This window comes from Panthera tigris, chromosome B4, assembly GCF_018350195.1.
Source record: "Panthera tigris isolate Pti1 chromosome B4, P.tigris_Pti1_mat1.1, whole genome shotgun sequence".
Taxonomy (NCBI): domain Eukaryota; kingdom Metazoa; phylum Chordata; class Mammalia; order Carnivora; family Felidae; genus Panthera; species Panthera tigris.
In genome coordinates, this window is record NC_056666.1 from 133,888,277 (window position 1) to 133,912,999 (window position 24,723).

Sequence of the window (24,723 nt, forward strand, 5' to 3'; positions counted from 1 at the left end):
GGAGGGAAAGATGAGGACTAGTAGCAGAGAAGAAGAGATGGGGACAGGGGACCCCTTAATGGGGAGAGGCTATTACTTCCCGCAGCTTCCTGCAGTGGGGTCCCGAGCTTAGGGACAAAACCTACCACATAAAGAAGACTGGGCGTGGATAATTCCTTATTCAGGTGCCATTCTAAGTGCTTTACATAAATTACCTCATGTAGTTCTTGAGCAATAATCCTATATAAACTATTAACATCCCTACTTTACAGAGGAGGAAATGGAAGCACAGAGAAATTAAGTAGCTTGTTCAAGATTGCACAGTTTTTAAGCAGAGCCAAGATTTAAATCTAGATATTAGACTATGTAAGTAAATCACTACATGCAACTTGTTCTCATTCTATAAACTGGGCGATCTTTTGAATGAGAAAAATCATCCCAATTTATTATTTTTCACATTCAAGTCAGTTCAGATGCCTCTCTTCCAACCGGGAAAGACAATGGGTCTCTTTCAGCAAGAGGTCAGCTTTGTAAGACCCCTCCCACACACACCCTATCTAGGGACTGCCTAGGGGAATATTAAACAGGAACCCAATTTTCTCATTTTCCCTTTTTTCAGGGAAGCCTAGAAATGCTAGACTGTTGCCAGAGACAGAGGAGTGGAATAGGTACTTATCAACCAGGACAACACAGCATGTCCTTGGCCTATGCATATTGCCTTAGCAGTCCTCTCCCCATTGCCACTCAGTTATGGATTGTCTGGCCATTCCCTCTGCTTAATCTTCACTGCAACCACCCCCTGTCCCCTGCCTTCCTGTCTCTCAACTGGACCCTTGCATAGCTGTTTACAGGCTCTTTGGGTACCTGTCAAGATCCAGCCGAGACAGAAACCACATCAGTTATTTGAACAGAGAGATGGTTGTGCAGTCATAAGCACTATCTAATTCCAGAACATTTTCATCACCCAAAAAGAACCCCCTGCCCATTAGCAATCACTACACATTCCCTTTTGTCAACCACTGACCTACTTTTTGGCTCTATAGATTGCCCTATTCTAGACATTTCATATCAATGGAATCTATGATAAGAGCCCTTTTGTGTCTGGCTTCTTTCACTTTGTATCGTTTTCAAGGCCCATCCATGTTGTAGCATGTATCAGTGCAAATATATATTGTATGGACTGTATGGATATATCACATATTCATCCATTCATCAGTCGACATGCATTTAAGTTTTTTCCACTTTTTGGCTATTAGGAATAATGCTGCTGTGAACATTCATATGTAAGTCTTTTTGTGGACATATATTCTCATTTCTCTTGGGTATATGCATCCAAGTGCAATTGCTGAGTCATTGTGGTAACTTGTGTTTAATATTTTGAGGAATTTCCAGATAGTTTTACACAGTGACTGATAGTTAATGGTGTTGAGCATCTTTCCATAGTGTTATTGGCTATTTGTATAATCTCTCTGGAGAAATGTCTATTCAAATATTTTGCCATTTTTAAATTGGGCTATTTGTCTTTTTATTATTGAGTTGTAAATGTATTTTATATATTCCAAAAATAGACCCTTAACAGATACAGGATTTGCAAATATATTTTCCCATTCTGTGTGTTGTCTTTCACTTTCTTGATGGTGTCCTTTGACACACATTTTTTTTTATTTTAATGAGGTCCAATTTATTTATTTTTTCTTTGGTTGCTTGTGCTTTTAGTGTCATATCTAAGAAACCATTGCCTAATGAAGAGTCGTGAAGATTTACACCTATGTTTTCTTCTAAGTGTTTTATAGTTTTAACTCTTACATGGAGGTCTTTGATCCATTTTGAATTCATTGTTTGCATATGGTGTGAAGTAGGAGACCAAATTAATTTGTGTGGATAGCTAGTTGTCCTAGCTACATTCACTAAAAAGACCCAATTTGGGGGGAATCTGGGTGGCTCAGTCAGTTAAGCATCTGACTCTTGGTTTCGGCTCAGGTCACGATCTCACAGTTTGTGGGTTTGAGCTGCATGTCAGGCTCCAAGCTGACAGTGTGGAGCCTGCTTAGGATTCTCTCTCTCCCTCTCTCTGCCCCTTCCCTGCTTGCTCTCTCTATCCCTCTCTCTCTCTCTCTCTCTCAAAATAAGTAAACATTTAAAAAAAAAAAAAGAAAGAAAAGACCCATTTTTACTCGTTGATTGGTCTTAGTGCCTTTGTCAAAAATTAGTTGGCTATAGATGTATGGGTGTATTTCAGGACTCTATATTTCACTGATCTATGTGTCTATCTTTATTCTAGTACCACACTGTTTTTATTACTGTAGCTTTCTAATAGGTTTTAAAATTGTAAGTGTGAGTCTTCAAACTTTGTTCCTTTTTGTTTGTGATTTATTTTACCTATTCTGGGTCCCTTGCCAAATGAATTTCAGGATCAGCTATCCATTTTTGTAAAAAGGCCATTGAAATTTTGATAGGGATTGTATTGAATCTGTTAGATCTATATGGGGTACATTTTAACAATATTAAATCTTCTGGGGCTCCTGGGTGGCTTAGTCGATTAAGTGTCTGATTCTTGATTTCAACTCAGGTCATGATTTCAGTGTTCATGAGATCAATCCCCACATCAGGCTCTGTGCTGTCAGTGTGGAGTCTGCTTGGGATTCTCTGTCTCCCTCTCTCTGCCCCTCCCCAGCTGGCATTCTCTCTCTCTCTCTTAAATAAACATTTAAAAAAATATTAAATCTTCCAATCCACAAATAGGAATGTCTTTCCATTTATTTAGGTCTTTAATTTCTTTCAGCAATGTTTGGATTTGTATTATATCAAATTTTTTTTCTGCATCTATTAAGGTGATCATATGATTTTTATCTTTCACTTTATTAATGTGGTAGACAAAAACATTATCATTATCATATTAATGGATTTGTATATGTTGAACTATCTTTACATCCCAGAGATAAATCCTACTCGATCATAGTATTATCCTTTTAATATGATGTTGAATTCAGTTTGCTAATATTTTGAGAATTTTTGCACCTATATTCATCAGGGATATAGGTCTATAGTTTTATTCTCTTATAGTGTCCTTATCTGTCCTTAGTATCAGGGAATTCTGGCCTTGTAAAATGAGTTTGAGAGACTTCCCTTCTCTTCAGTTTTTTTTGGAAGATTTTGAGAATGGTCTTAATTCTTTAAATGTTTGATAGAATTCAGCAGAGAAACTATCTGGTCCTGGGCTTTTCTGCATTGGAAGATTTTTGATTACTGATTCAATCCCATTACTCATTATGTGTGTTTAGATATTCTATTTCTTCATGATCCAGTTTTGTTAGGTCCATGTTTCTAAGAATGTATCCATTTCCTCTCGATAATCTGACTTTTTGGTGTATAATTGTTCTTAGTAGTGGGGCATTCACTTTCAAATTCCCCTTCTCTGTAAAGAGAGCTTTCCTACTATTCGTACTTTCTGATTTTATACTCTAATAAACTTTTGTCTGCTGCTCAAAAAAAAATGTTCATTGTAGTTTCTTATGCTCTTTTATATTTCTTTGGTATCATGTATGATGTCTGCTCTCTCATTTTTTATTTTATTTAAGTCTTCTCTCTCTCTTTTTTTTTCTTTTGTCTAGGTAAAGGCTTATCAATTTTGTTTACCTGAAATCTTTTTTTTTAACGTAGGCATTTATCACTATAAACTTTTCTATTTTAACACTGCTTTTACCGTGCATGTGGTATGTTGTGTTTCTGTTTGTTTCAAGATATTTTTATTTCTCTTTTGATTCCTTCTCTGACCCGCTGGTTGTTCAGGAGTGTGTTGTTTAATTCCCACATATTTGTGAATTTTCCAGTTTTCCTCCTGTTATTGACTTCTAGTTTCCTACCGATGTGTTGGAAAAGATACTTGGTATGATTTAAATCTTAAATTTGCTAAGACTTGTGACGTATCATATTATCTCTCCTGAAAAATGTTCTGTGCTCACTTAGGAAGAATGAGTATTCTGCTGTTTAATGCAGTGTTCTGCATATGTCTGTCAGGGCCATTTGGTTGGTAGTCCAACATTTCCTTTTGATTTTCAGTCTGTATCCATTGTTGCAAGTGTGGTATTGAATTCCCCTACTATTATTGGATTGTTGTCTATTTCTCCCTTCAGATCTGTTAATATCTGCTTAATATAGTTACTTTTATGTTGGGTGCATATATGACTGTTAAGTTCTCTTGATGAATTGAACTTTTTATCATTATATAATGACCTTCTTTGTCATTTGTTATAGTTTTTGGCTTAAAGTCTATTTTGTCTGATGTAAGTGTGGCTATCCCTGCTCTCTCTTGCATAGAATATATTTTTCCATCTCTTCACTTTGAGCCTATGTATGTCCTTAAAGCTGAAGTGAGTCTCTTGTAGGCAACATATTGTTGGATCTTGTTTTTTAATTCATTTATATCAAGAGTAGTTATTGATAGGTAAGGACTTACTGATGCCATCTTACTAATTGTTCTCTGGCTGTTTTTAGTTCCCTTGTGCCTTTCTACGACTTTTTCTGTCTTCCTTTGTGAATTGATGATTTTCTGTAGTGTTATGCTTTGATTCCATTGCCTTTATCTATCATTGCAGGGTTTTGCTTTATGGTTACCATGAGGCTTGCGTAAAACATCTTATAGATACAAGTCTTTTCCATGCTGGTAACAACTTTACTTCAACCATATGCAAAACTCCTTTTTTTTTTGTCTTTTTAGATTTTATTTTTTCAAATCATCCTACACCCAATGTGGGGCTCAAACTCATGACCCCAAGATCAAGGGTCACACACTCTATCGACTGAGCAAGCTGGGTGCCCCTATTTATCTTTTTTTATGAGCATTTTTTTTCAAGTTAGTTAACATACAGTGTAGTCTTGGCTTCAGGAGTAGAACCCAGTGATTCATCTCTTACATATGACACCCTGTGCTCATCCTGAAAAGTGCCCTCCTTAATGTCTGTCACCCATTTAACCCTCCCCTCCCTCCAGCAACCCTCAATTTGTTCTCTGTATTTAAGACTCTCTTATGGTTTGCCTCCCTCTCTAAAATCTCTCCTTTTACCTTCCTTCTTTTTATGTTTTTGATGTCACAGTTTACCTTGTTTTATATTGTGGATTCATTAACAAATTATTATAGTTATAATTACTATTTTTTAATGTTTTTTATTTATTTTTGAGAGAGAGAGACAGAGAGAGAGAGAGAGAGAGAGAGAGTGCAAGCGGGGCAGGGGCAGAGAGGAGAGAGAGACAGAGAATCCCAGGCAGGCTCCATGCTGTCAGCACAATGAGCTGAAATCAAGAGTTGGCCATTCAACCCACTGGGCCACCCAGGTGCCCCAAGTAGTTATAATTATTTTTAATACCTTTGTCCTTTAACCTTTATACTAGAATTAAACGGCTAATACACTGCCATATTACAGTATTAGAACATTCTGAGTTTGACTACACAGTTGACCCTTGAACAACATGGATTTGAACCGTGCAGGTCTGCTTACACGTGGAATTTTTTTACAGTTGACAGCAAAAGCCACAGGCATTTATTTACAACTGCTGACCCCAGTCATCACAGACTGAATAGAAGGTTACTGGTGCAGAGGTCATACCTGCTGCTCTGTAGGTACCTGGGGAGGCCCACAGAGACTGCCAGCAACTGCAGGGGACTCAGGACCAGGCAGGGATGCAAGGTGCCCTGTGTGTGCAGACACAGTGCTGCACAGGGGGCCCTGCACCCCAGCACCCCTGCCCCCTGAGTGCTCCGGATGGGTTTCAGGGCTGTGCCAGGGCAGCCATAGACCTTGGGCCCCTCCCTCCAGGGTTGGGTGTGGACCCCTTCCCACAGTGGCCCCCATCCCCACCCTTGGCTTCCCAGAAGCCAGTGCATTCACATGTAGCTGCAGCTGCCGATGGCCACAGGCCAGTGATGTACCTCCAAGCAGATGGGACGGCTCACCTCCAGGCCACTGTCATTGCCGCAGACCTTCCTGGTGGCCACTGCTACTAAGCCAAAAACCACCAGGCTGTGGAACATTGCCATCCCAGGCCACACTGCCCAGCTGGCTTGGCCCACTTACACGCAGATTTTTTTTAAATAAATATACATACGGTACTGTACTTTTTCTTTCTCACGATTTTCTTAACATTTTTTTCTTTAGCTTACTTCATCATGAGAGTGCAGTATATAATACATATAACATACAAACTATGTGTTAATCAACTGTCTATGTTATCAGTAAGGCTTCTGATCAACAGTAGGCTATTAGTAGTTAAGTTTTTGGGGAGTCAAAAATTATAAGGGGATTTTTGACTCTGCAGGGGTCAGTGCCCTGCGTAGTTCAAGGGTCAGCTGTACTTACCTTCCCGGTGTGTTGTATATTTTCATATGTTTTCATGTTACTAATTAGCATACTTTCATTTCAGTTTGAAGAAGAACTTCAACATTTCTTATGAGGCACATCTAGTGGTGATGAACTCCCTCAGCTTTTGTTTGTTTGGGGTAATCTTTCTCTCATTTCTGAAGGGCAGCTTTGCCAGATCATTCTTGGTGGGCAATTTTATTCTTTCAGCACTATGAATATATCATCCCACTCTCTCCTGGCCAATAAGGTTTTTGCGGAGAAGCCCACTGATAGCTTTATGGGGATTCCCTTGTAAGTTACACTCTTCATTTCTCTTGTTGCTTTAAAATTTTTTTTAATGTTATTTTTATTTTTGAGAGAGAGAGAGTGGGAGAGAGACAGAGAGAGAGAAGGAGACACAGAATCCGAAGCAGGCTCCAGGCTCCAAGCTGTCAGCACAGAGCCTGACTCAGGGCTTGAACTCACGAGCCATGAGATCATGACCTGAGCTGAAGTCAGATGCTTCGTCGACTGAGCCACCCAGGCACCCCTCTTGTTGCTTTTTAAAAAATTATTATTATTATTTCAGGGATTATTTTTACAGTTGTATTTAAATCCAAATTAGTTAACATATAGTGTAATAATGGTTTCAGGAATAGAATTTAGTGATTCATTTCTTACCTATATTACCTAGTGCTCATCCCAACAAGTGCCCTCCTTAATGCCCATCACCCATTTAGCCCACCTCCAAGTGGACACCCCACCCGACACACCACCAGCAACCCTCAGCTTTTTTCTCTGAATTTAATAGTCTCTTATGGTTTACCTCCCTCTCTGTTTTTATCGTATTTTTCCTTTCTTCCCCCTGTGTTCATCTTCTTTGTTTCTTAAATTCCACATATGAGTGAAATCATATATTTATTAACTATTTTGCTTAGCATAATACATTCTAGTTCTATCCATGTTGTTGAAAATAGCAAGATTTCATTCTTTTTGATCACCAAGTAATAGTGCATTGTACATATACACCACATCTTCTTTATCCATTCGTCAGTCAATGGACATTTGGGCTCTTTCCATAATTTGGCTATTGTTGATAGTGCTGCTACAAACATTGGGATGCATGTGCCCCTTCAAATCAACATTTTTGTATCTTTTGGATAAATATCTAGTAGTGCAATTGCTGGGTCATAGGGTAGAGCTATTTTTAATTTTTTGAGGAACCTCCATACTATTTTCCAGAGTGGCTGCACCAGTTTGCATCCCCACAAGCAGTGCAAAATGTTCCCCTTTCTCCTCATCCTTGCCATTATCTGTTGTTGCCTGAGTTGTTAATTTAGCCATTCTGACAGGTGTGAGTTTGTATCTCATTGTGGTTTTGATTTGTATTTCCCTGATGATGAATGATGTTGAGCATCTTTTCATGTGTCTGTTAGCCATCTGGATGTATTCTTTGGAAAAGTGTCTATTCATGTCTTTTGCCCATTTCTTAACCGGATTATATGTTTTTTGGGTGTTGAGTTTGATAAATTCTTTATAGATTTTGGATACTAACCCTTTATCAGATGTGTCATTTGCAAATATCTTCTCCCATTCCTTCGGTTGCCTTTTAGTTTGTTGATTGTTTCTTTCACTGTGCAGAAGCTTTTTATCTTGATGCTCTTCTAAGAGTTCATTTTTGCTTTTGTTTCCCTTGCCTCTGGGAACATGTCAAGTAAGAAGTTGCTGTGGCTGAGGCCAAAGAGGTTGTTGCCTGTTTTCTCCTCTAGGATTTTTATTGTTTCCTGTCTTACATTTAGGCCTTTCATCCATTTTGAGTTTATATTTGTGTATGGTGTAAGAAAATGGTCCAGGTTCATTCTTCTGCATGTTGCTGTCTGGTTTTCCCAGCACCATTTGCTAAAGAGAATGTCTTTTTTCCATTGGATATTCTTTCCTGCTTTGTTGAAGATTAGTTGGCTGTACATTTGTAGGTCAATTTCTGGGTTCTCTATTTGTTCCATTGATCTATGTGTCTGGTTTTGTGCCAGTACCATAAAGTCTTAATGATTACAGCTTTGTAATATAGCTTGAAGTCTGGAATTGTGATGCCTCCAGCTTTGGTTTTCTTTTCCAGCATTACTTTGGCTCTTTGGGGTCTTTTCTGGTTCCATACAAATTTTAGGATTGTTTTTTCTAGCTCTGGTGTTATTTTGATAGGGATTACATCGAATGTGCATATTGCTCTGGGTAGTATCGACATTTTAACAATATTCTTCCAATCCATGAGCATGGAATGTTTTTCCATTTCTTTGTGTCTTCTTCAATTTCTTTTATAAGCATTCTATAGTTTTCAGCGTACATATCTTTTATCTCTTTGGTTGATGCCTAGGTATTTTGATACTGAGGTATTTTGGTTAATACCTAGGTATTTTATACATTTTCCATGTAGGTTGTCTGTAAAGAGTGAAAGTTTGACTTCTTCCTTGTCTCTTGTTGCTTTTAAGATTCTTTGTCTTTGATTTTTGACACTTTTATCCTAATGTATCTTGGAGGAGATCTATTGAAGTTGAGACCTTTGGAATTCTCAGCCATTATTATTATTATTTTTAATTTAAATTCTACTTAGTTAGACCATTATTTCTTTAAGCTTTCTCCCCCCTCCCCACCGCCCCCCCCCCCTTTCTCCCTCTCTTCTCCTTCTGGGGCTCTAATAATCTGCGGATTGCTTCTTTTGATGGCATCCTATAGATCAGATAGGCTTTCTTCACTCTTGCCTTCTTTTTCCTTTGTCACTCTCTGGATAATATCAAAGTCCCTTTGTTGTAATTCACAGATTCTTTCTCCTGATTGATTCATTCTGCAGCTGATGCCCTCTGTAGCATTTTTCACTCATTCATTGTATTTTTCAGCTCTAGAATTTGGTTTTTTATTGATATGATTTCTATTGTTTATTAAACTTCTCATTTTATTCATGTATTGTTTTCCTGATTTCATTGAATTGTTTTTCTGTGTTTTCTTATAGCCCATTGAGCTTCCTTAAAGCAGCTATTTTGAATTCTTTGTCAGATAAAATGCAGCTCTCCACGTCTTTGGGGTTGGTTACTGGAAGATGATTGTGATCCTGTGGGGGTGTCATGTTTCCTTGATTCTTCATGTTCCTTGAAGTCTTGCTTTGCTGTCTTCATGTTGTGGTAGCAGTCACCTCCTTCAGCTCTTGCTAACTGACTTCAGGGGAGAAATTCCTATCAGTCGTGCTAGGGAGACTGAAGCTTTCTTTCTCAGACTTTCTATGAATACACCTCCTCCATACTTCTTGCTCCCACTTGTGTCAGAATTCTTAAGCTTGTTTGCCTTCTCTTGATCCTGTACCAGAAAGAGTGCTGACAGCCTGTTTTTTGTTTTTTTTTTTTCTCCCCAAGGGTAGGGTTAGAGTTCAAGTTTGTGGTCTTCCCCTGATCTGCAGACTCAGGCTGGCTTTCGATGTGTGCTCACTAGCCATCTGCCAAAGCTCACTCTTGCCACCATCAAGAGTTTGCACAGAGAGCCAGCTGTAGGGTGAAGGTGTGTGGGGTGAGGTGCATGGATCACCAGGGGTGACTTTGGGCCAGTTGGGGGATTTGCAGTCAAGGTCTCCCCAGCAGCTTGTGGGCAGGCTTCTTGTTGGAGTCTGAAACACGTAGGATCCATTTCCCTTTAATGCCCCCTGAAAGTCTTATCTGTCACTCTCCCAGCCTTTCCCCACCCTCAAGTCATGCAGCTTATGACTTAGTACTCTGGTTGGAGTGAGTGAGAAATAGACCCATTTGGCAACATGCTGCACAGCTGGGGAAGCCATGTACTCCCTCACATGCTTGCATTTCCCCCTGTGGAGGAAATCAAGGTCCAAGAATATCTCCGTTAGCATGAGCTGTGCAGCCTTGGGGGAAGGGGGATGTGCGTAAAGTCAAACTGTTCCTCTTTCCCTCTCCAGTGAGTCCAGTTTCTTATATTCTTTCTCCAGTGGTGTGCTAGAACTTCTCTACTGGAGGCATGAACTTCCACAAAGGTTCTCTTGTCTGTGGGTGATTTTCTAAGACAGAGTTTTCCAGGGGTCTCCTAGGCTGTGGCTAAGAGGGGCTGGAGCCAGTTCACAGGCCACTGCAGGGTTCAAGGTGGGACTGAGGTCTGTATACCTATTACTTGATACATTGATGGTCAAGACTCTTCCCTCCCAGTCTCCTTGGTGTGTGGTGCTGAATCCCATATCTCCCACCAGGCACTTTTGTCTGCGGATGGATGCCAAATTGTTGTTTTTGAGTGGGGGTGTGGTACGTGAGGGATAGCTTATTTACCTACCCCACTTTAAAAATTCTTACTCTTTACCCTGAATATCCACCTGACAGATTATGTTCTCCGTTCTCCTTGTTCACCCTTTTTTGGAGGGAAATGATATGGGAAAGGGAGAGGCTGTCTCCATTCCTGGAGCCATCTGATAATGAGGTAAGGATGGCAGAAAAGTGTGGATAACATTGAATGGGATAAAAGGAATATTACAATGTTATTTTGCACTGATATGCACAAGGTCTGAAAATGGCAGGAGGATGTCCATTCCTTATGATACCCAGTCCTATCCTTCTTCAATCCTCCTCTTGGGCATCCCAGGCCTGGAAGATGTACGCATCTGGACTGGACTCCCCTTTTCTTTGTGTTCATTGTTGCATTCCTGGGGAATGCTGCTGTCCTGTGTGTGATCCAGACTGAGCATATTCTTCACAAGCTCATGTACTACTTCCTAGCTGTGTTGGACCCTATTGACCTGAGCCTCTCCACAGCCAGCACCCCTAAAATGCTGGGTATCTTCTGGTTGAGTCTCAGAGATATATCTCTTTTTTAAAAGTTGAGGTAAGAACAGAACATAAAGCTTATCTTAACCATTTTTAAGTGTAAACTTCAGTAGTGTTAACTATATTCACTTTATTGAGTACTGGATCTCTAGGATTTTTGCATACAAAACGGAAACTCTATACCCACTGAACAACTCCATTTCCCTTCCCTCAAGCCCCTGGCAACTACCATTCTACTTTGTTTCTACAAAATTCACTACTTTAGGAACTTCATATAAGTGGAATCATACAGTATCTGTCTTTTTGTGTCTGGCTTATTTCACTTAACGTATCCTCAAGGTTCATCCATGTTGTAGCATGTGACAGAACTTCCTTCTTTTTAAGGCTGAAAATAATATGTATGTATATACCTAATTTTCTTTATCCATTCATCCATTAATGGACTTTTGGGTTACATGTCTTTGCTACTGTGCATAATACTGCAGTAGACGTGGGTGTGAGTTTTTTTTTTATTGTTGTTGTCATTGTTTTAAAGATTTTAAAGTAATCTCTACAGCCAACGTGGGGTTAAAACTTGCAACCCTGAGATCAAGAGTCACATGCTCTACTGACTGAGCCAGCCAGGCACCCCTGGTGTGAGTTTTTTTAACAGCCTCATTGAGATATAATTCATATACTATAATTCATTTAATGTATACAATTCAATGGGTTTTAGTGTATTCACAGATATGTGCAACCATCGATGGCTCTAGTCAATTCAAGAACACTTTCAGGGGTGCCCAGGTGGCTCAGTCAGTTGAACATCTGACTCTTGATTTCAGCTCAGCTCATGATCCCAGGGTCATGGGATCAGCCCTTGTCTAGCTCCATGATGAGCGCAGATCCTGCTTCAGATTTTTTCTCTTCCCTTTGCCCTTCTTCCCAGCTTGTGCTCTCTCTTTCTGAATCTAAAAAAGAAGAGAGAGAGAACATTTTAATCACTTCCAAAAGAAACCTTGTACTTTTTAATTGTTATCCCTTATCCCTCCATTCTCCCCACCCAGCCCTAAACAACCACTAATCTACTCTCTGTCTTACAGATTTCCCTTTCCTGGACCCTCAAAGGAATGGAATCATATAGTATGTGGCCTTTTGTGACCAGCTTCTTTCCCTTTGCATAATTTTCAAGGTTCATGCATGTTGTAGCATGTGTTAGTACTTTACTCCATTTGTGGCTGAATAATAATATATTGTATGGTTAACCATATTTTGTTTATTCATTCACCAGTTGGTGGACATTTGGGTTCTTTCCACCTTTTGGCTGCTATGAATAATGTTGCTGTAAACATCTGTGTGCAAGGTTTTGTGTGACATATGCTTTCATTTCTTTTGGATATATACCTAGATGTGGAATTGCTGGGTGATATAGTAACTGTATTTGATCATTCGAGGGATTGCCAGATTATTTTCCACAGTAGCTGTACCAGTTTTACGTTTCCACCAGTAGCATATATGAGGGTTCTAATTTCCCCACATCCTTATAACTATGACTTTTTTATTCTATCCACCTTTCTAGGTGTGAAGTGGTGTCTTGTGTTTATTATTTGCATTTCCCTAATGGTTAGTGATGTTGAGCTCTGGGCATTTGCAGATCTTCCTTGGAAAAATGTCTGTTCAGATCCTTTGCCCATTTTTAAATTGGGTTGTCTTTTTCTTATTGAGTTGTGAGAGTTCTTCATATACTTTACATAGAAGTCCCTCATCAGATATGTAATTGCAGATATTTTCTCCCATTGTGGGGGTTGTCTTTTCTCTCTTCCATAGAGGCAAATTATAGCTATAAATTTCCCTCTGATCACTACTTTCACCCCATAAGTTTTGGTATGTTGTATTTTAGTGTTTTGGGTACATTTTATGTTCATTTTCATTCATGTCAAGTATTTTCCCTAGTATGTGATGACTTGCTTCTGTCTTGCTTCTTTCAAAATTCTGCCTTTGTCTTTTGAGAGTTTGGTTATGCTGTGTCTAGGTATGCATCCCTTTGAGTTTATCTTATTTGGAGGGTAAATTCATTGAATTTCTTTAACGTGTAGCTTAATTTTTGTCATCAAATATGGGGAACTTTTAGCCAGTATTTTTCAAACATTCTTTCTGCCCTTTCTCTCTCCTTCTGTGTATGTTGGTATGCTGCACGGTGTCTCGTAGGTCTCTGAGCATCTGTTCATTTTTCTTTTCTTCTGTTCCTCAGACAGGCTAATTTCAATGGCCCTATCTTGGAGTTTGCTGATTTTTTTTCTGCCTGGGCATGTCTGCTGTTGAGCCCCTCTAGTTAATTTTTTTTTTTTTATTTCAGTTACTAGACTTTTCAACTTGTAGGTTCCTTTCTGTAACTTCAATATCTTTACTGATATTCTCTATTTACTGAGACATCATTCGTATTATTTCCTTTAGTTTTGTTTTTTTGTTTTTATTTTATTTTTTTAGAGAGCATGAGGAGGGGAGAGAGGGTGATGAAGGGAGAGAGAATCTCAAGCAGGCTCCACGCTCAGCACTGAGCCTGACATGGGTCTTGATCCCACAACCCTGGGATCATGACCTGAGCTGAAACAAAGAGCTGGGCACACAACCAACTGAGCCACCAGGTGCCCCTCCTTTAGTTTTTTATACATGGTTTCCTTTAGCTCTTCGAACATATTTAAACTAGCTGATTTAAAATCTAATACTAGGGTAAATTAAGACATTAAAAAAAAAAAAGACATTAAAAAGCTTGCTCTGTTCTTACCAAGATTCAACTGTCTTTCTTAACTGAATACTCTCTGGGCTGCTGCTGACTTTTGGTTAATTTCCAATGTTCTATGAAAGTTGATTCTGATAATATGTGGCAAGGTTTTCATTGCTTTTATGGAGGGAACAAACATTTGGTGGTTATTACTGGACCATTTTTTGTTGACTTCTTGCTTGGATTTTGACTCAAATAAACTATAGAAAGATATTTTGGAGACAGTTGGCAAAAACTGAACACAGAATGGTTGTTAGATTATTAAAAACTTAAACTTTTTGGACAGGAAAATTATATTAAGGTCACATATATTAAGGTGACCTTAATATACTCTATACTTATATACTCTAGCTCACAAGGAAAAAGTATGTGTGGGAAGAGAGATATGAAATAATGGCACATATTGACGGTTGCTAGAACTGAATAATGGGTACATGGAGGTTCACTGCACCATTTTATTTTTGTGTTTGAAAATTTTTCTAATAAAATAATTCTTAAAAGAAGAGGTGTGCCCTTGGATCCAAACAAGACTGCCTTGAACTGGGAAAAAATTGAGTCCCTAACTGGCTGTGGGTAGAAGAGAATAAAACAATGCCTGGAAGATAGGCAGGGTGTGATGTTGACAGCATGAAGGCTAAAAGGATAGAATCAATCAGGCACCCCCAGGATAAAAGTACAAGTTATATCACAAGTGAAGACATGTAACCGTGTCTCAGTCTGGAAGGCTGCTCCCTAATCCTGACTCCCAAGTCCATGGTCTCAACCACCATCCCCTGCCACATCCCAGGGTAGTGGGAAAGACTTCTTTCCTGGGACTGGCCAAAGAAGTGTACCCACCTGAGACCATTCCATTTGGCTAAAACAGCACTATGATCAAGACCCAAAGCTGGAGCTATGCATGGGGTGACAGGCCTCCAAAGACAGAGGCCTGGGATGTGGTAGGTCTCTGACCTTCTAAGTAACCCACAGCCTTAAGACATCAACTGGGGAAAGAGAATGCTCTCTGATGACTCCAGACTTCATCAGTGAAACCCCAGTAATCTTAAATGACGTTGTAAAATATGTACTTGTAAGTTCTTTACACCATATTCTAAATACCAGTGATGAAATTTGAAGTAGGGTTCAAGAACGAACGGCTAAGAAAGAATTCTTGAGACATTTTGGTGCAAAAAGGTGATTTTATTAGAGCACAGGGACAGAACCCGTGGGCAGAAAGGGCTGCACCTGCAAGTGTGAGGGGTGACTGATTATATACTTTAAGTTTGTAGAGGCAGGGGAGGTTTCTAAGGAATTTCTGTATGCTGAAAGCAGGGTCTTATAGGACACTGAAGATTTAACTAGTGTCAAGACAAGATTATTTTTAGTTTTTAATGAAATATAAACATTGAGGCATTAAGGCAGCCATCGACTCCTTGAGGAATGTCACATACTGCATGTCTCAGGTATCTGTCAGTGGGCTGCAGGCTGTAAGGAGATTTCATTTAAACTACATTATTCTTGCCTTTGTTCTCATCACAAGGATCTCAAACCCTGAGGGAGGGGGTATGGGAGATTCTACCCAGAAGAGTTCCACAGGGCAAGACAGTGCAGACCCGGGGCGCTGTATGCTCCCACATTCAAGCCCAAGGAAAACCTACCTAGCCTGCTCTGCTGCCAGCTTTCCAAATGGGGACAAGAACCATCAGGGACCACAGGTACCCTGTGGCCTTAGCTAAAGGAACAGGGCTTGGAAAATAGCAACAAAGGCAGGCAGTCAAGAACCTGCCATTCTTTTACTTTCCTGAAGAGGAGGAGCAGGAAATATATTTTAAGATACAGAGAGGGGCGCCTGGGTGGCTTAGTCGGTTAAGCGTCCGACTCGGTTTCGATTCATGTCATGATGTTGTGTTTTCTGAGTTTGAGTCCCACATTGGGTTCTGTGCTGACAGCACGGAGCCTGCTTGGGATTCTCCTCCCTCTCTCTCTGACTCTCCCCTGCCCGTGCTCTCTCTCAAAATAAATAAATAAAACTTAAAAAAAAAAAAAGACGCAAAGAGCCCTTAGACTTGTCTTCGGACACTGGTGGGGGGTGGGGGTGGGTCTGAACCTCCTCTGAAGCCAGGTTAGGAGAAGAGAAATGAATGGAGGGGCTGGGGGTGCTGCCAGGCAAAGGACCAACTGCAGCAGCCCGGTGGGAGAGAGGCTAGCTGGCCCTCACTGGCACCCAACCCCAGAGTGCCACTGAATGAAGCCCTGGCAGAAAAGGGGACATGAGCTGAAAGGTGCAGAAGACAATGCAAAATCCTTAGCAGATCAGGGTCTGTGTGCAGCAGGAGGGCTGAGGAGTGAGTCTGAAGGGGGTGGGGAAGGGGTGCGCGAGACAAAAGGCCTGTGCCTGACTGTGTTGTCACCACCACTTGAGTTGGGCAGAGCAGGATGGCTCCCTGGTGAGAGGCAAGTCTGGCATGTCTAGGAAGTATAATCTGCAGGTCACTTTGGAAAATAAGGAGCCAGAAGATGCCACACATCTTCCACGTGAGGTGAGATTTCAAACCAGCACCCTGTGCACTGCTGCCCAGAGTCCCTAACTGAAGGTGCCCACGACCCCACGTCCATATTGCAACTACCCGATTAAAGAACAGCTTTATTGGTAACCAGAGGGAACCAAGGTAACCTGGCTGGTGTTAGCCTGCAAGGCCTTATCCAGGCCGGCAAACCAATCACACAATTTGTGGGAGTTCCTGACAAGAGGTCAGATGTCCAGTCCTAATCATAAGAAAAATTCCAAGTCCTGATTTCAGAGTCAACAGAAAGAAGATCGGAGGGTATCAGTGGCCCTGCTTGTGGGGGCTCAGGAGGCTGGCTCAGTTGTTCAGTAACATCTGTGGGGCTATGCAGACAAGGTAGAAACCAGGAAGGCCATAGGAAATCGCCCCAAGACAAGTTTCCAAGAAGGTTCACACTTGGGCAGGGTGTGGAACCTGGCCCTCAGATTGCACTTTGGGTCTCACGGGGCCAGGTCACTGAGTGGGCCTGGGTGTCAGAGAACCCCACTTACTAGCCCTCGGCATGTGGAGGCTCCATGGTCTGGGCTCAGTGATGCCGCCACAGCCTGTCACATGTTTCAGTTCCTCATTGCTGGGACTTCCCCAGCTTCCTGATGGGATACAGGTACCACATCACTACCCCTGAAGGGTTGATGACCACCGTGAAGTTGGTTTCAGGGTGGAGGCCACTGATGACATCACCCGTGTAGACGTTCTGGGCCTGTAGTGGAAAGAGATATCGCCGGTACTACTGTAAGAATGGCTGCAGAGACCCCCTCAGAGGGTGTCAAAGCCCGGACTCTGGCCTGTCTGGGGTGGGTCTCCAGCGTGCCCCACAGAAGTGGGAGCCCGGAAGGGGACCAGCCACAGCCCTCGATGCCTGCAGCTGCCTCTTGCGCTCCTGCCAGAGGACCACCCCCAGCAACACCCACCCGGGGAAGCCCAAAGCCCCACAGGTAGTAGGATACTCACCTCATAGGTGTTGGAGCTGTTAAAGTTGAGCTGGGCGAGGGAGGAGTGGTAGCGATAAGGCATATCCGTCCGGCGGCTGAAGAAGACTAAGGCGCTAGCCTCGTCGGCCAGGGGCCTCACGTACACTTCAATGTGGGATTTCTCCTGGACACAGAAGGTGGCTACCGGCTGGGCTCCCTGCTCAGGCAGGCCCTGAAATCCCCTCCCTGGCCCTCCTTTGAGCTTTGGGTCCCCCTAACCCATGGCTCCATGTCATGCAGAAGTTTGGAGGATACCCCAGCCCTTCAGCACCCCCAGCTTATTCTTCCCTGACTCAGCAGATGCTCCCCGACACTTAATCTGTGCCAGGCCCCACGCTAGAACACAGACGGAAGTGCATAAGGTCCTGTCTCAGTTCATAGGCTAACGGGAGGGATAGACGTGGGCAGCTGCTGGCACTGGAGCGGAGGACGCTGTCCATAAGACTGATGAGCTCTGCCCGGAGCAGCCGGGAGGGTGATGCCCCGTCCTTCAGAAGGTCCGTGGGCCTGGTTCCACCATGAGCTCCTCCAGCAGGATTAGTTCCCTCCTCTGGGGATCACCAGTTCTATATGTGCCTTCTATAGTTGTGTGGATTTCTTTTAACTAGAGAGGTGAGGATCTGTGCAAAGAGCACAAGCTGGGAGGCTCTATGCTGTTGGAGTCAAGTTCTGTTGTACCCTTCACCAACTGTGTGGCCTTGGGTTATTTAGACTCTTCAAGTCTCAGTTCGCTCGTTTGTTAAGCAGGGAAGTATTTACCTTCTCAGAAAAGGGACCCAGAATGCCCAGCACACAGTAGGTGCTCAATAAATAGTAAATGCTAGTCTAGTGCTAGTAGCAGTTGCATCCCTTGGCTCAAACAACTCCTAAGCTCTGGAAGGAAGCCCTAGCTATTTGCCAGACGTCACAGACATGTGCAGAAGTCTCGCGCTTCCAAATCTAGGGGCCCCACTGTTCCCGTGTGCACTTGTGTGGTAATGTCTCCCTTTCCCAGATGCCATGAGCTGTCCTGCTCTGGCCTTGTTCTCACCCAGGCAAATGGGGGGACGGTTGGAGCAGCTCCCGGTAGAATCCTTGACCGAATACAACCAGGAAGGTGAGCTGAGCAGATTTGAGGCCCAGCCTTCCATAACCTCCAGGCTGGGAACCTTGTTCTCAGCGGGGGGCCTAGTCCCTCAGCCTTCCCTTCCCTCCCCCCAAACTCCAGTACCTTGAGAATCCTGCGTCCTTGGATGCCCAAGGGATCCTGGTTGATTTTGATCATGAGTGGATTCTGCAGAATGTCCATATTCTGGGCAGAAATGGTACGCAGGTCCGTGGACATGAAGAGGGGGGCTGCCAACACTGTCCATAGGGCCATCTGGGCCCGGGCTTGCTCAAAGCTGAGGCCGAAGTTCCCTATGAGCAGCTGGGGGCAGAGGAGAGGATCGGTCAGCTCTGCCCTCTTTAGGAAAGTGGGCACGGGGACCAACTCTAGACACGCAGCCCAGGCAAGAGAAGATGGAGCGGGAGGACACTGTGGGGCCTGGTTCAGCGAACACTATTCCCTAGGAGCGTGGCCTTGGGGTGTGTCAAGTAAGTCACTCTCCCTCTGAGCCTCAGCTTTTTTATTTCACCAAGATTATGGGGTGGTAATATGCCATGGCATCGGTTGTTCAGAGGATCCAGTGGAGTCCTGTTGCCAAAAGCATTTATACACCGACACACTAAAGTCAAAAAATACAGTCAGGGTGGCAGCGGTAGGTACCAGACCTGGACAGAGTCCCTGCTTCTGCCACAAGTCACCCACCTGCCCTAAACACAGGTGGCAAGACTGAGGGGGACACTTCCTGACCCCAGGGCAACCAATCCACAGACTGGACACAATTACCGCTAAGCTACATGGTTACGTACTTAGTGATACCCATGTAACACAGCACTGCATGTGCCAAACTGTGCCAAGCGTGTTAAAGGGTCATCCATTTTAATACCCAGAACAACGCTATATAAGGTAGCTACTTTTCTCATCTTCCAACTGACAAAACCGAAGCACAGAAAAAATTAAGTCACTTTCCCAAGGATAAGTGGCCGAGTGGGAACCAGAACTCGAAAGCAGGCTAATTGGTGTTTCTTCAGGTGTCTATCTGGCCTGGTGTCTGTAATTATTGTAATCACTGGTAGTAAATGCTTGTTGACTAAACGAAGAGATAGCTAGCAAGTCATAAGATAAAGCGCAAAAACGCTGAAGTCAGGGCTACGAGTGAGGTAGGTGTGAGGGGCCGACTCTGCCTGCAGAGGCTCTTGGGAGGGGAAGAGGGCACAGGGCATTGAAAGGTGGTCAGAAGCAGGCCTGGCAAGGACAGTCTAGGGAAGGAATGACTGGAGTAGGTGGACTCTTCATTATCTTCACTGTCCCGAGGAATAGTGTCCCACAAGAGTCACTACAGACCAAGTTCTCAGGTTTCAAGAAACATCAGAACCGCCAGGGAAGACTGTTAACAATGGGTATTCCCAGGCCCTGTTCGAACATCCTGATCCAAAAAGTGGAGGTGGGGCCCTGGGAAGAGACATGTAAACCAGCTCCCAGGGTGAGTCTGACGCAGCTAGTTCAAGGACACATTTCAGAGACACTGATCTAGAACCTGGCAGTGAGCGTCCAGGAAGACAGCACAGGGCAGTGGGGGAGCAGGTCTGTCGCGGCCCGCAGGCCTTGGGCCATCCCCCTCCGTGCTGGTACCATGTCTGGGTCGTTCCAGTGTCCAGGGCCTGCCACCGGCTGCAGTATGTCCTGGTGGTCCACAAACCAGTCCAGGATGGACAGCACGCTACTCCAGGAGTCCTGGATGTCGTCATAGTTGCGCCAGACGTTGCAGATTTCTGCCAGAAGACTGTAGTTCACCTGGATGTCGGGGGAAGGCAGAGTCCAGCAGCAGAGTCACGCCTTGCTGCCTGGAGGCCTGCACGGGGGCTGAGGAGCCTCAGCAGGAGACACACAGGGTGCAGAAGGGGGAAGAGAACAGGCCCTGAGCTATATCAAGATGAGGAAGGTCTCAGAAAGCGGGGTCCTGCCCTGGGGCTTCCCAGGCCTCATCTCCACCTGTGCTGGTGCCGGAAGTCTGCCCTGCCCTCTCATGCCCGTTGGGGCCAAGCCCGGGGAACGGGCCCAGGCTGGTACACCCACAGCCCTCGCTACTGCACACCCACCCCTGTATTCTCTCAGTGAGCCCCGCCGTCTGCCAGCATTCTCTCTCGGGTCTACAAGTCTGATCCCACCCTTTCTAGTGTCCTAGGTGCTGAAGGGCCCCTGGTGATATGCCCACAATGCCTTTCAGAGGCTCAGCCCCCCTTGCATGGCCTCACTAGCCTTCTAGATGTCCTAGCCCACTCAGTACAACCAGGATTCTGACCACTGGCTGGATGATGTGTGTCAGCACATGACGTGTAGTTCCATGCCCTGGACGCCCATCCCTTCGGCCCACCTGAGAAGTGCCTCCTCTTCTCTAGACCCGGGGTTGGCTGAGGACCCCTCTGGGGCACTCAGAACCCTCTCCTAGACTGACAAATCAGCACACCGGCAACTATGATGAGAGCAACCCTGACTGCACAGGAGGGGAGGAGGCTTGGGTGTGGGGAACACTGCCAGGTGGGCTCACGGAATGGCTTACCTTTGGGGGAAGGCCCCCTTCATAGGCCGGCCAACTGCAGGAGAAGGCAATGGGGCGGCCTGTGGCATTCAGGGCAGCTGCCATCTTGGGGTATCCTGGAAAAACCCCACCCCTACATTTTAGGCCTGAGGCGGCACAGGATGAAATCTGGGGCCTCAGCCCAAACCTCCCACCGAATGTGAGGGAACTGAGGCCCAAAAGAGGAGGTGCCTCCCCCTGTACCCAGAGCTACAAACACTTCCTGGGTGGGCATGGTGCCAACCCATCTTTAGGAAGCCTGGGAGGCAATAATCCTCCCAGCCTCTGGATGCAGGGAATTGGCAAATACTACCCCCTGGGGGCCATACAGACAGACAAGCTGGGCCAGGTAGGCCCCGGTGAGCTTTCCATGGCCACCCCTCCCTGTCTACCTGATGGCCCCTGGCCAGCTCCAGGACCCACCCATGGCCCGTTCCTCGGGGGTCGAAAAGCAGCCATCCAACTTCAGCATGTCCACCTTCCACTCGGCAAAGGTTTGAGCATCCTGAGTCACCTTGTCTAGCGTGATGCCTGGGTAACCCATACAGGTGAAGTTGCCCATGTCCTCGTAGATGCCCAGCTTCAGGCCCAGGGAGTGAGCCTGTGGAGGGTTGAGGACACAAGTGGGCTTAGGCAGGACCCGCAGGGAGCCACCTCACAGGCACATCTGACCAGTCCTCATTAGAAAATTATCGGCTCCCCACTATCGAAAGGAAAGAGTGTGTTTGCTGGTCTGTCTTCTGCCAACTGTGGTCCTTCTCCTCACTCCAACACACACCTCCCATGGGCAGCTTCTGGCCTCCAGGCCTTGCTTCTGTCATCCCCTCTGCCTCAAATGTCGTCTCTCTATAGCAGCTCAAGAATTGCCTCCTCCGGTGAATCTTTCTGAAATCCCAGGCTGGAAAAGATGCCCCTCCTGGCTCTTACCCACCACGGTGGGCCGAAACTAGCTGTCCATTTATCTGTTTTCCCCACCAGACTGTGATTTCTCAAGAGGGATTGTGGAAATAAGCCCTGAGCGGGGGGGGGGGGGGGGGGGGGGGGGGGGGGGGCGGTGCGTGGAGACACTGGTCTGGACCCCAGGCTAAAGGGCAGGGCTGGGGTGGGGCTCACATAGTCAGCCAGGAAGGCAATGCCATTGGGGAAGCGCTTGGGATCTGGTATCAGGCGGCCTTTGGCGTCACGCCCACCAATCCAGCAGTCATCCATGTTAAGGTATGTGTAGCCCAGGTCCCGCCATCCGTCTTGTGCCAAGTGGTCGGCCATCTCCATGAAGAGCCGCTCGCTGGTGAGAGGCAGGGGATGGGGCAGCTCAGTCACCCCCCACCCCCTTCCTCAGAGCTTTTCAGACTTTTCAGAGGATCTGAGTGTGAATCCAGGCTATGAGAACCATAAGCAGGGTGGAAAGAAAGGAGCCGTTTGGCCCCAGGCTGCAAGACTGAGCCAGCCTGGCTGTAGCAATGATCTCCTTTCAGCGATCTCAGGGGCTGGGCCCGCCACAATGCCCCTGCCCCACAGGCCAGACAACTCCCACAGAAGCCCCAAGCAGGTCACAAGGCTGTCAATGTCCCAAAGGTCACCTCTGGTTGCATTCTCTCTGGCACGGGCGCTCTTTTCCTGCCCTCCACTCCCTGCCCCTACTCCCCGGGGTCTTGGGCAAGGCTTGTTAGGTGGTGTGGACCTCGCTCACCTGATGCAGTTCTTCGGGTCCTCGTCGCAGTCAGTGTTGCAGCGGAAACGTTCCCAGGCCAGCCAGCCCATGGGTGGCTTCCGCAGGAGCCCATTCTCTAGCACCAGCACCCGGGCCACCAGGGCCAGCAAGAGCACTGCAGGGGAGTCAGAAGGATGACTGTCAGTGGCTCCCCTAGCCCCAGCCCTCGCCCCACCCCACCCATATGCTGTTGGGCTCTGCAGAGGCCGCTGGACTTCCCATTAGGGGAACAACCAGACTCCTGGGCTTGAGAAGAATTAGCTCCTATTGTAACTGCCCACTCCAGCAGTTACAGTGAGTGGGCTCATGGTGCCTGGGGCAGGGCAATGTGTTTGAGGCCTGAGTCCCCACCTGCTATTGCCACAGCAGTGCCGGAATCGGTAAAAAACTAACACTTGAGGTTGTGTCCTTTCTGCACCCTGACTAGCTCCCCCAACTCGGTATACACAGAACTTGAACACTATAGCCAGACTCCAGGTCTCCTGAGTCTCACCCAAGGCCCTTTGCTCTCTACCACAGACCCCCAAAAGGCCTCAGAAGGGCTTAAGAGATTAGCCAGGTTTGGATCTGCATCTAGCCATCTACGGAACAACTAGTGCGGTGTTGATAACACATAAAGCAGGTTCTCTGTACTTTGAGGGAGAAGGGGAGAGAAAGGAAGTGGCCTCTTTGGAAGGGAACTGATTCCTAGGTGGGGAGCATCTCCTTCTTGCTGGCCCAGCTCCAAGAGTAAGAGAGAGGAACATGTCTCCCACATACCCACATCAAAGAAAGAGGCCCAGACACCAGAGGGCTGGAACTTCCTCCAGGGAGCCCCTATCCCCATCGGGTCTCCTGCCCTCCCCAAACCACCCCCACCCGCGTAGGTACCTGTTTTCAGCAACATCGCTCTGGACTCAGCGTCTCAGGACCCGACCGGATCTGCTCTCCTTTCACCAGCTTTATACGTTGGATTCTGGAAGGTAAGAAACGTTAGGTAAGCACCGGGGTCCACTACTACTGCCTCGCTAGCTCTACCGCTCTCAACCTTGAGCGTGGATCCCACAAGCCGCCCTCACTGTTCACCACCCCCGGCCCCCAGCTATCACTTCCCCGAGCCTGGGTTCTTCCTTCAGAAATACTAAACAAGATGTCTTAGACGTTAGACCCCACCCCCTCTGTAGTGCCGGGAACCCCCGGCCCCACGGGCGGCCCTCCGCCGAGCCGGGACCAGAAAAAGGCAGCGACCGCCTCTGGGACGCCCTGGAAGAACGGAGGCGTCGGCCTGGGACCAGGCTTCGGACTCCCACCGGCTCTGGGTTGCCCCCGCCCCCACCCCATCCCCACCCCCACCCCGTCCCCAAGGACAGCAGCCCAGCAGCCCTAGCGCGGGGACCGTCCCTCAGAGTGCCCCGCTCGCGCAACTCACCCTGCGGACGCACCCAGAACCGCCACAGGCTCCGGCCTCTGGAACGCCGATTGCTGCTGTAACCTGATTTGCCTACAGCGTTCCACAGGGGGCGGAGCCTGACGGCGGCAAGCCTACCCGGCGGAACCTATCAGAATCCCCCTAGCAATGCCGTGTCCCGCCCCCTGTGGGCCCGTAAGCCCTCCCCCGAAGTTCCCAAAGCCCCGCCCCCTCAAGTTCCTTCTCCGCGCCCACCTCAGGCAGGCACCACCCGCGGAGCAAGTCTATGGACTGGGTGACCTGACTACCGTGGCTCCCCGAGAGGCTAGTCCTTTCACCTCTGCGGGGTCCCTGAAGGCGAGTACAGTGCCCGACACAATGTAAACGCTTAATAAATACTATGGAGTGAATACCTGCTTTTTAGAAAGGAAGTGAGAAAATGCCATGATGCATGGTGTAGGGCACTGTTTTTGCAAAGCCAGGAGGCTCTCCCCTACCTGACACTCTGGGCCAGCCACCCATTGTACTGGCCCCAGGCACTCTACATATTCCTTCCCTCCTTCATTCAT

The 24,723-nt window shown here is 45.7% G+C and overlaps 1 protein-coding gene across 2 annotated transcripts; it reads right to left on the reverse strand.

The window, feature by feature from the left end:
* Positions 1-16,484: 16,484 nt before the first annotated feature.
* Positions 16,485-24,243, reverse strand: NAGA (alpha-N-acetylgalactosaminidase). Of its 2 annotated transcripts, none has more exons than XM_042993414.1 (10): positions 24,176-24,243; positions 23,638-23,722; positions 22,747-22,882; positions 22,170-22,341; positions 21,480-21,657; positions 21,039-21,133; positions 20,111-20,272; positions 18,605-18,802; positions 17,375-17,518; positions 16,485-17,123 (listed from the first exon to the last, which is right to left on the reverse strand). In XM_042993414.1, the coding sequence occupies exons 2-10, from the start codon at positions 23,651-23,653 to the stop codon at positions 16,989-16,991; spliced, it is 1,236 nt and encodes a 411-aa protein (XP_042849348.1). In that variant the 5' UTR covers positions 23,654-23,722; positions 24,176-24,243; the 3' UTR covers positions 16,485-16,988. The 2 variants fall into 2 exon arrangements, with proteins under 2 accessions (XP_042849348.1, XP_042849349.1); XM_042993415.1 differs by lacking the exon at positions 24,176-24,243 and adding an exon at positions 23,920-24,072.
* Positions 24,244-24,723: the final 480 nt, after the last annotated feature.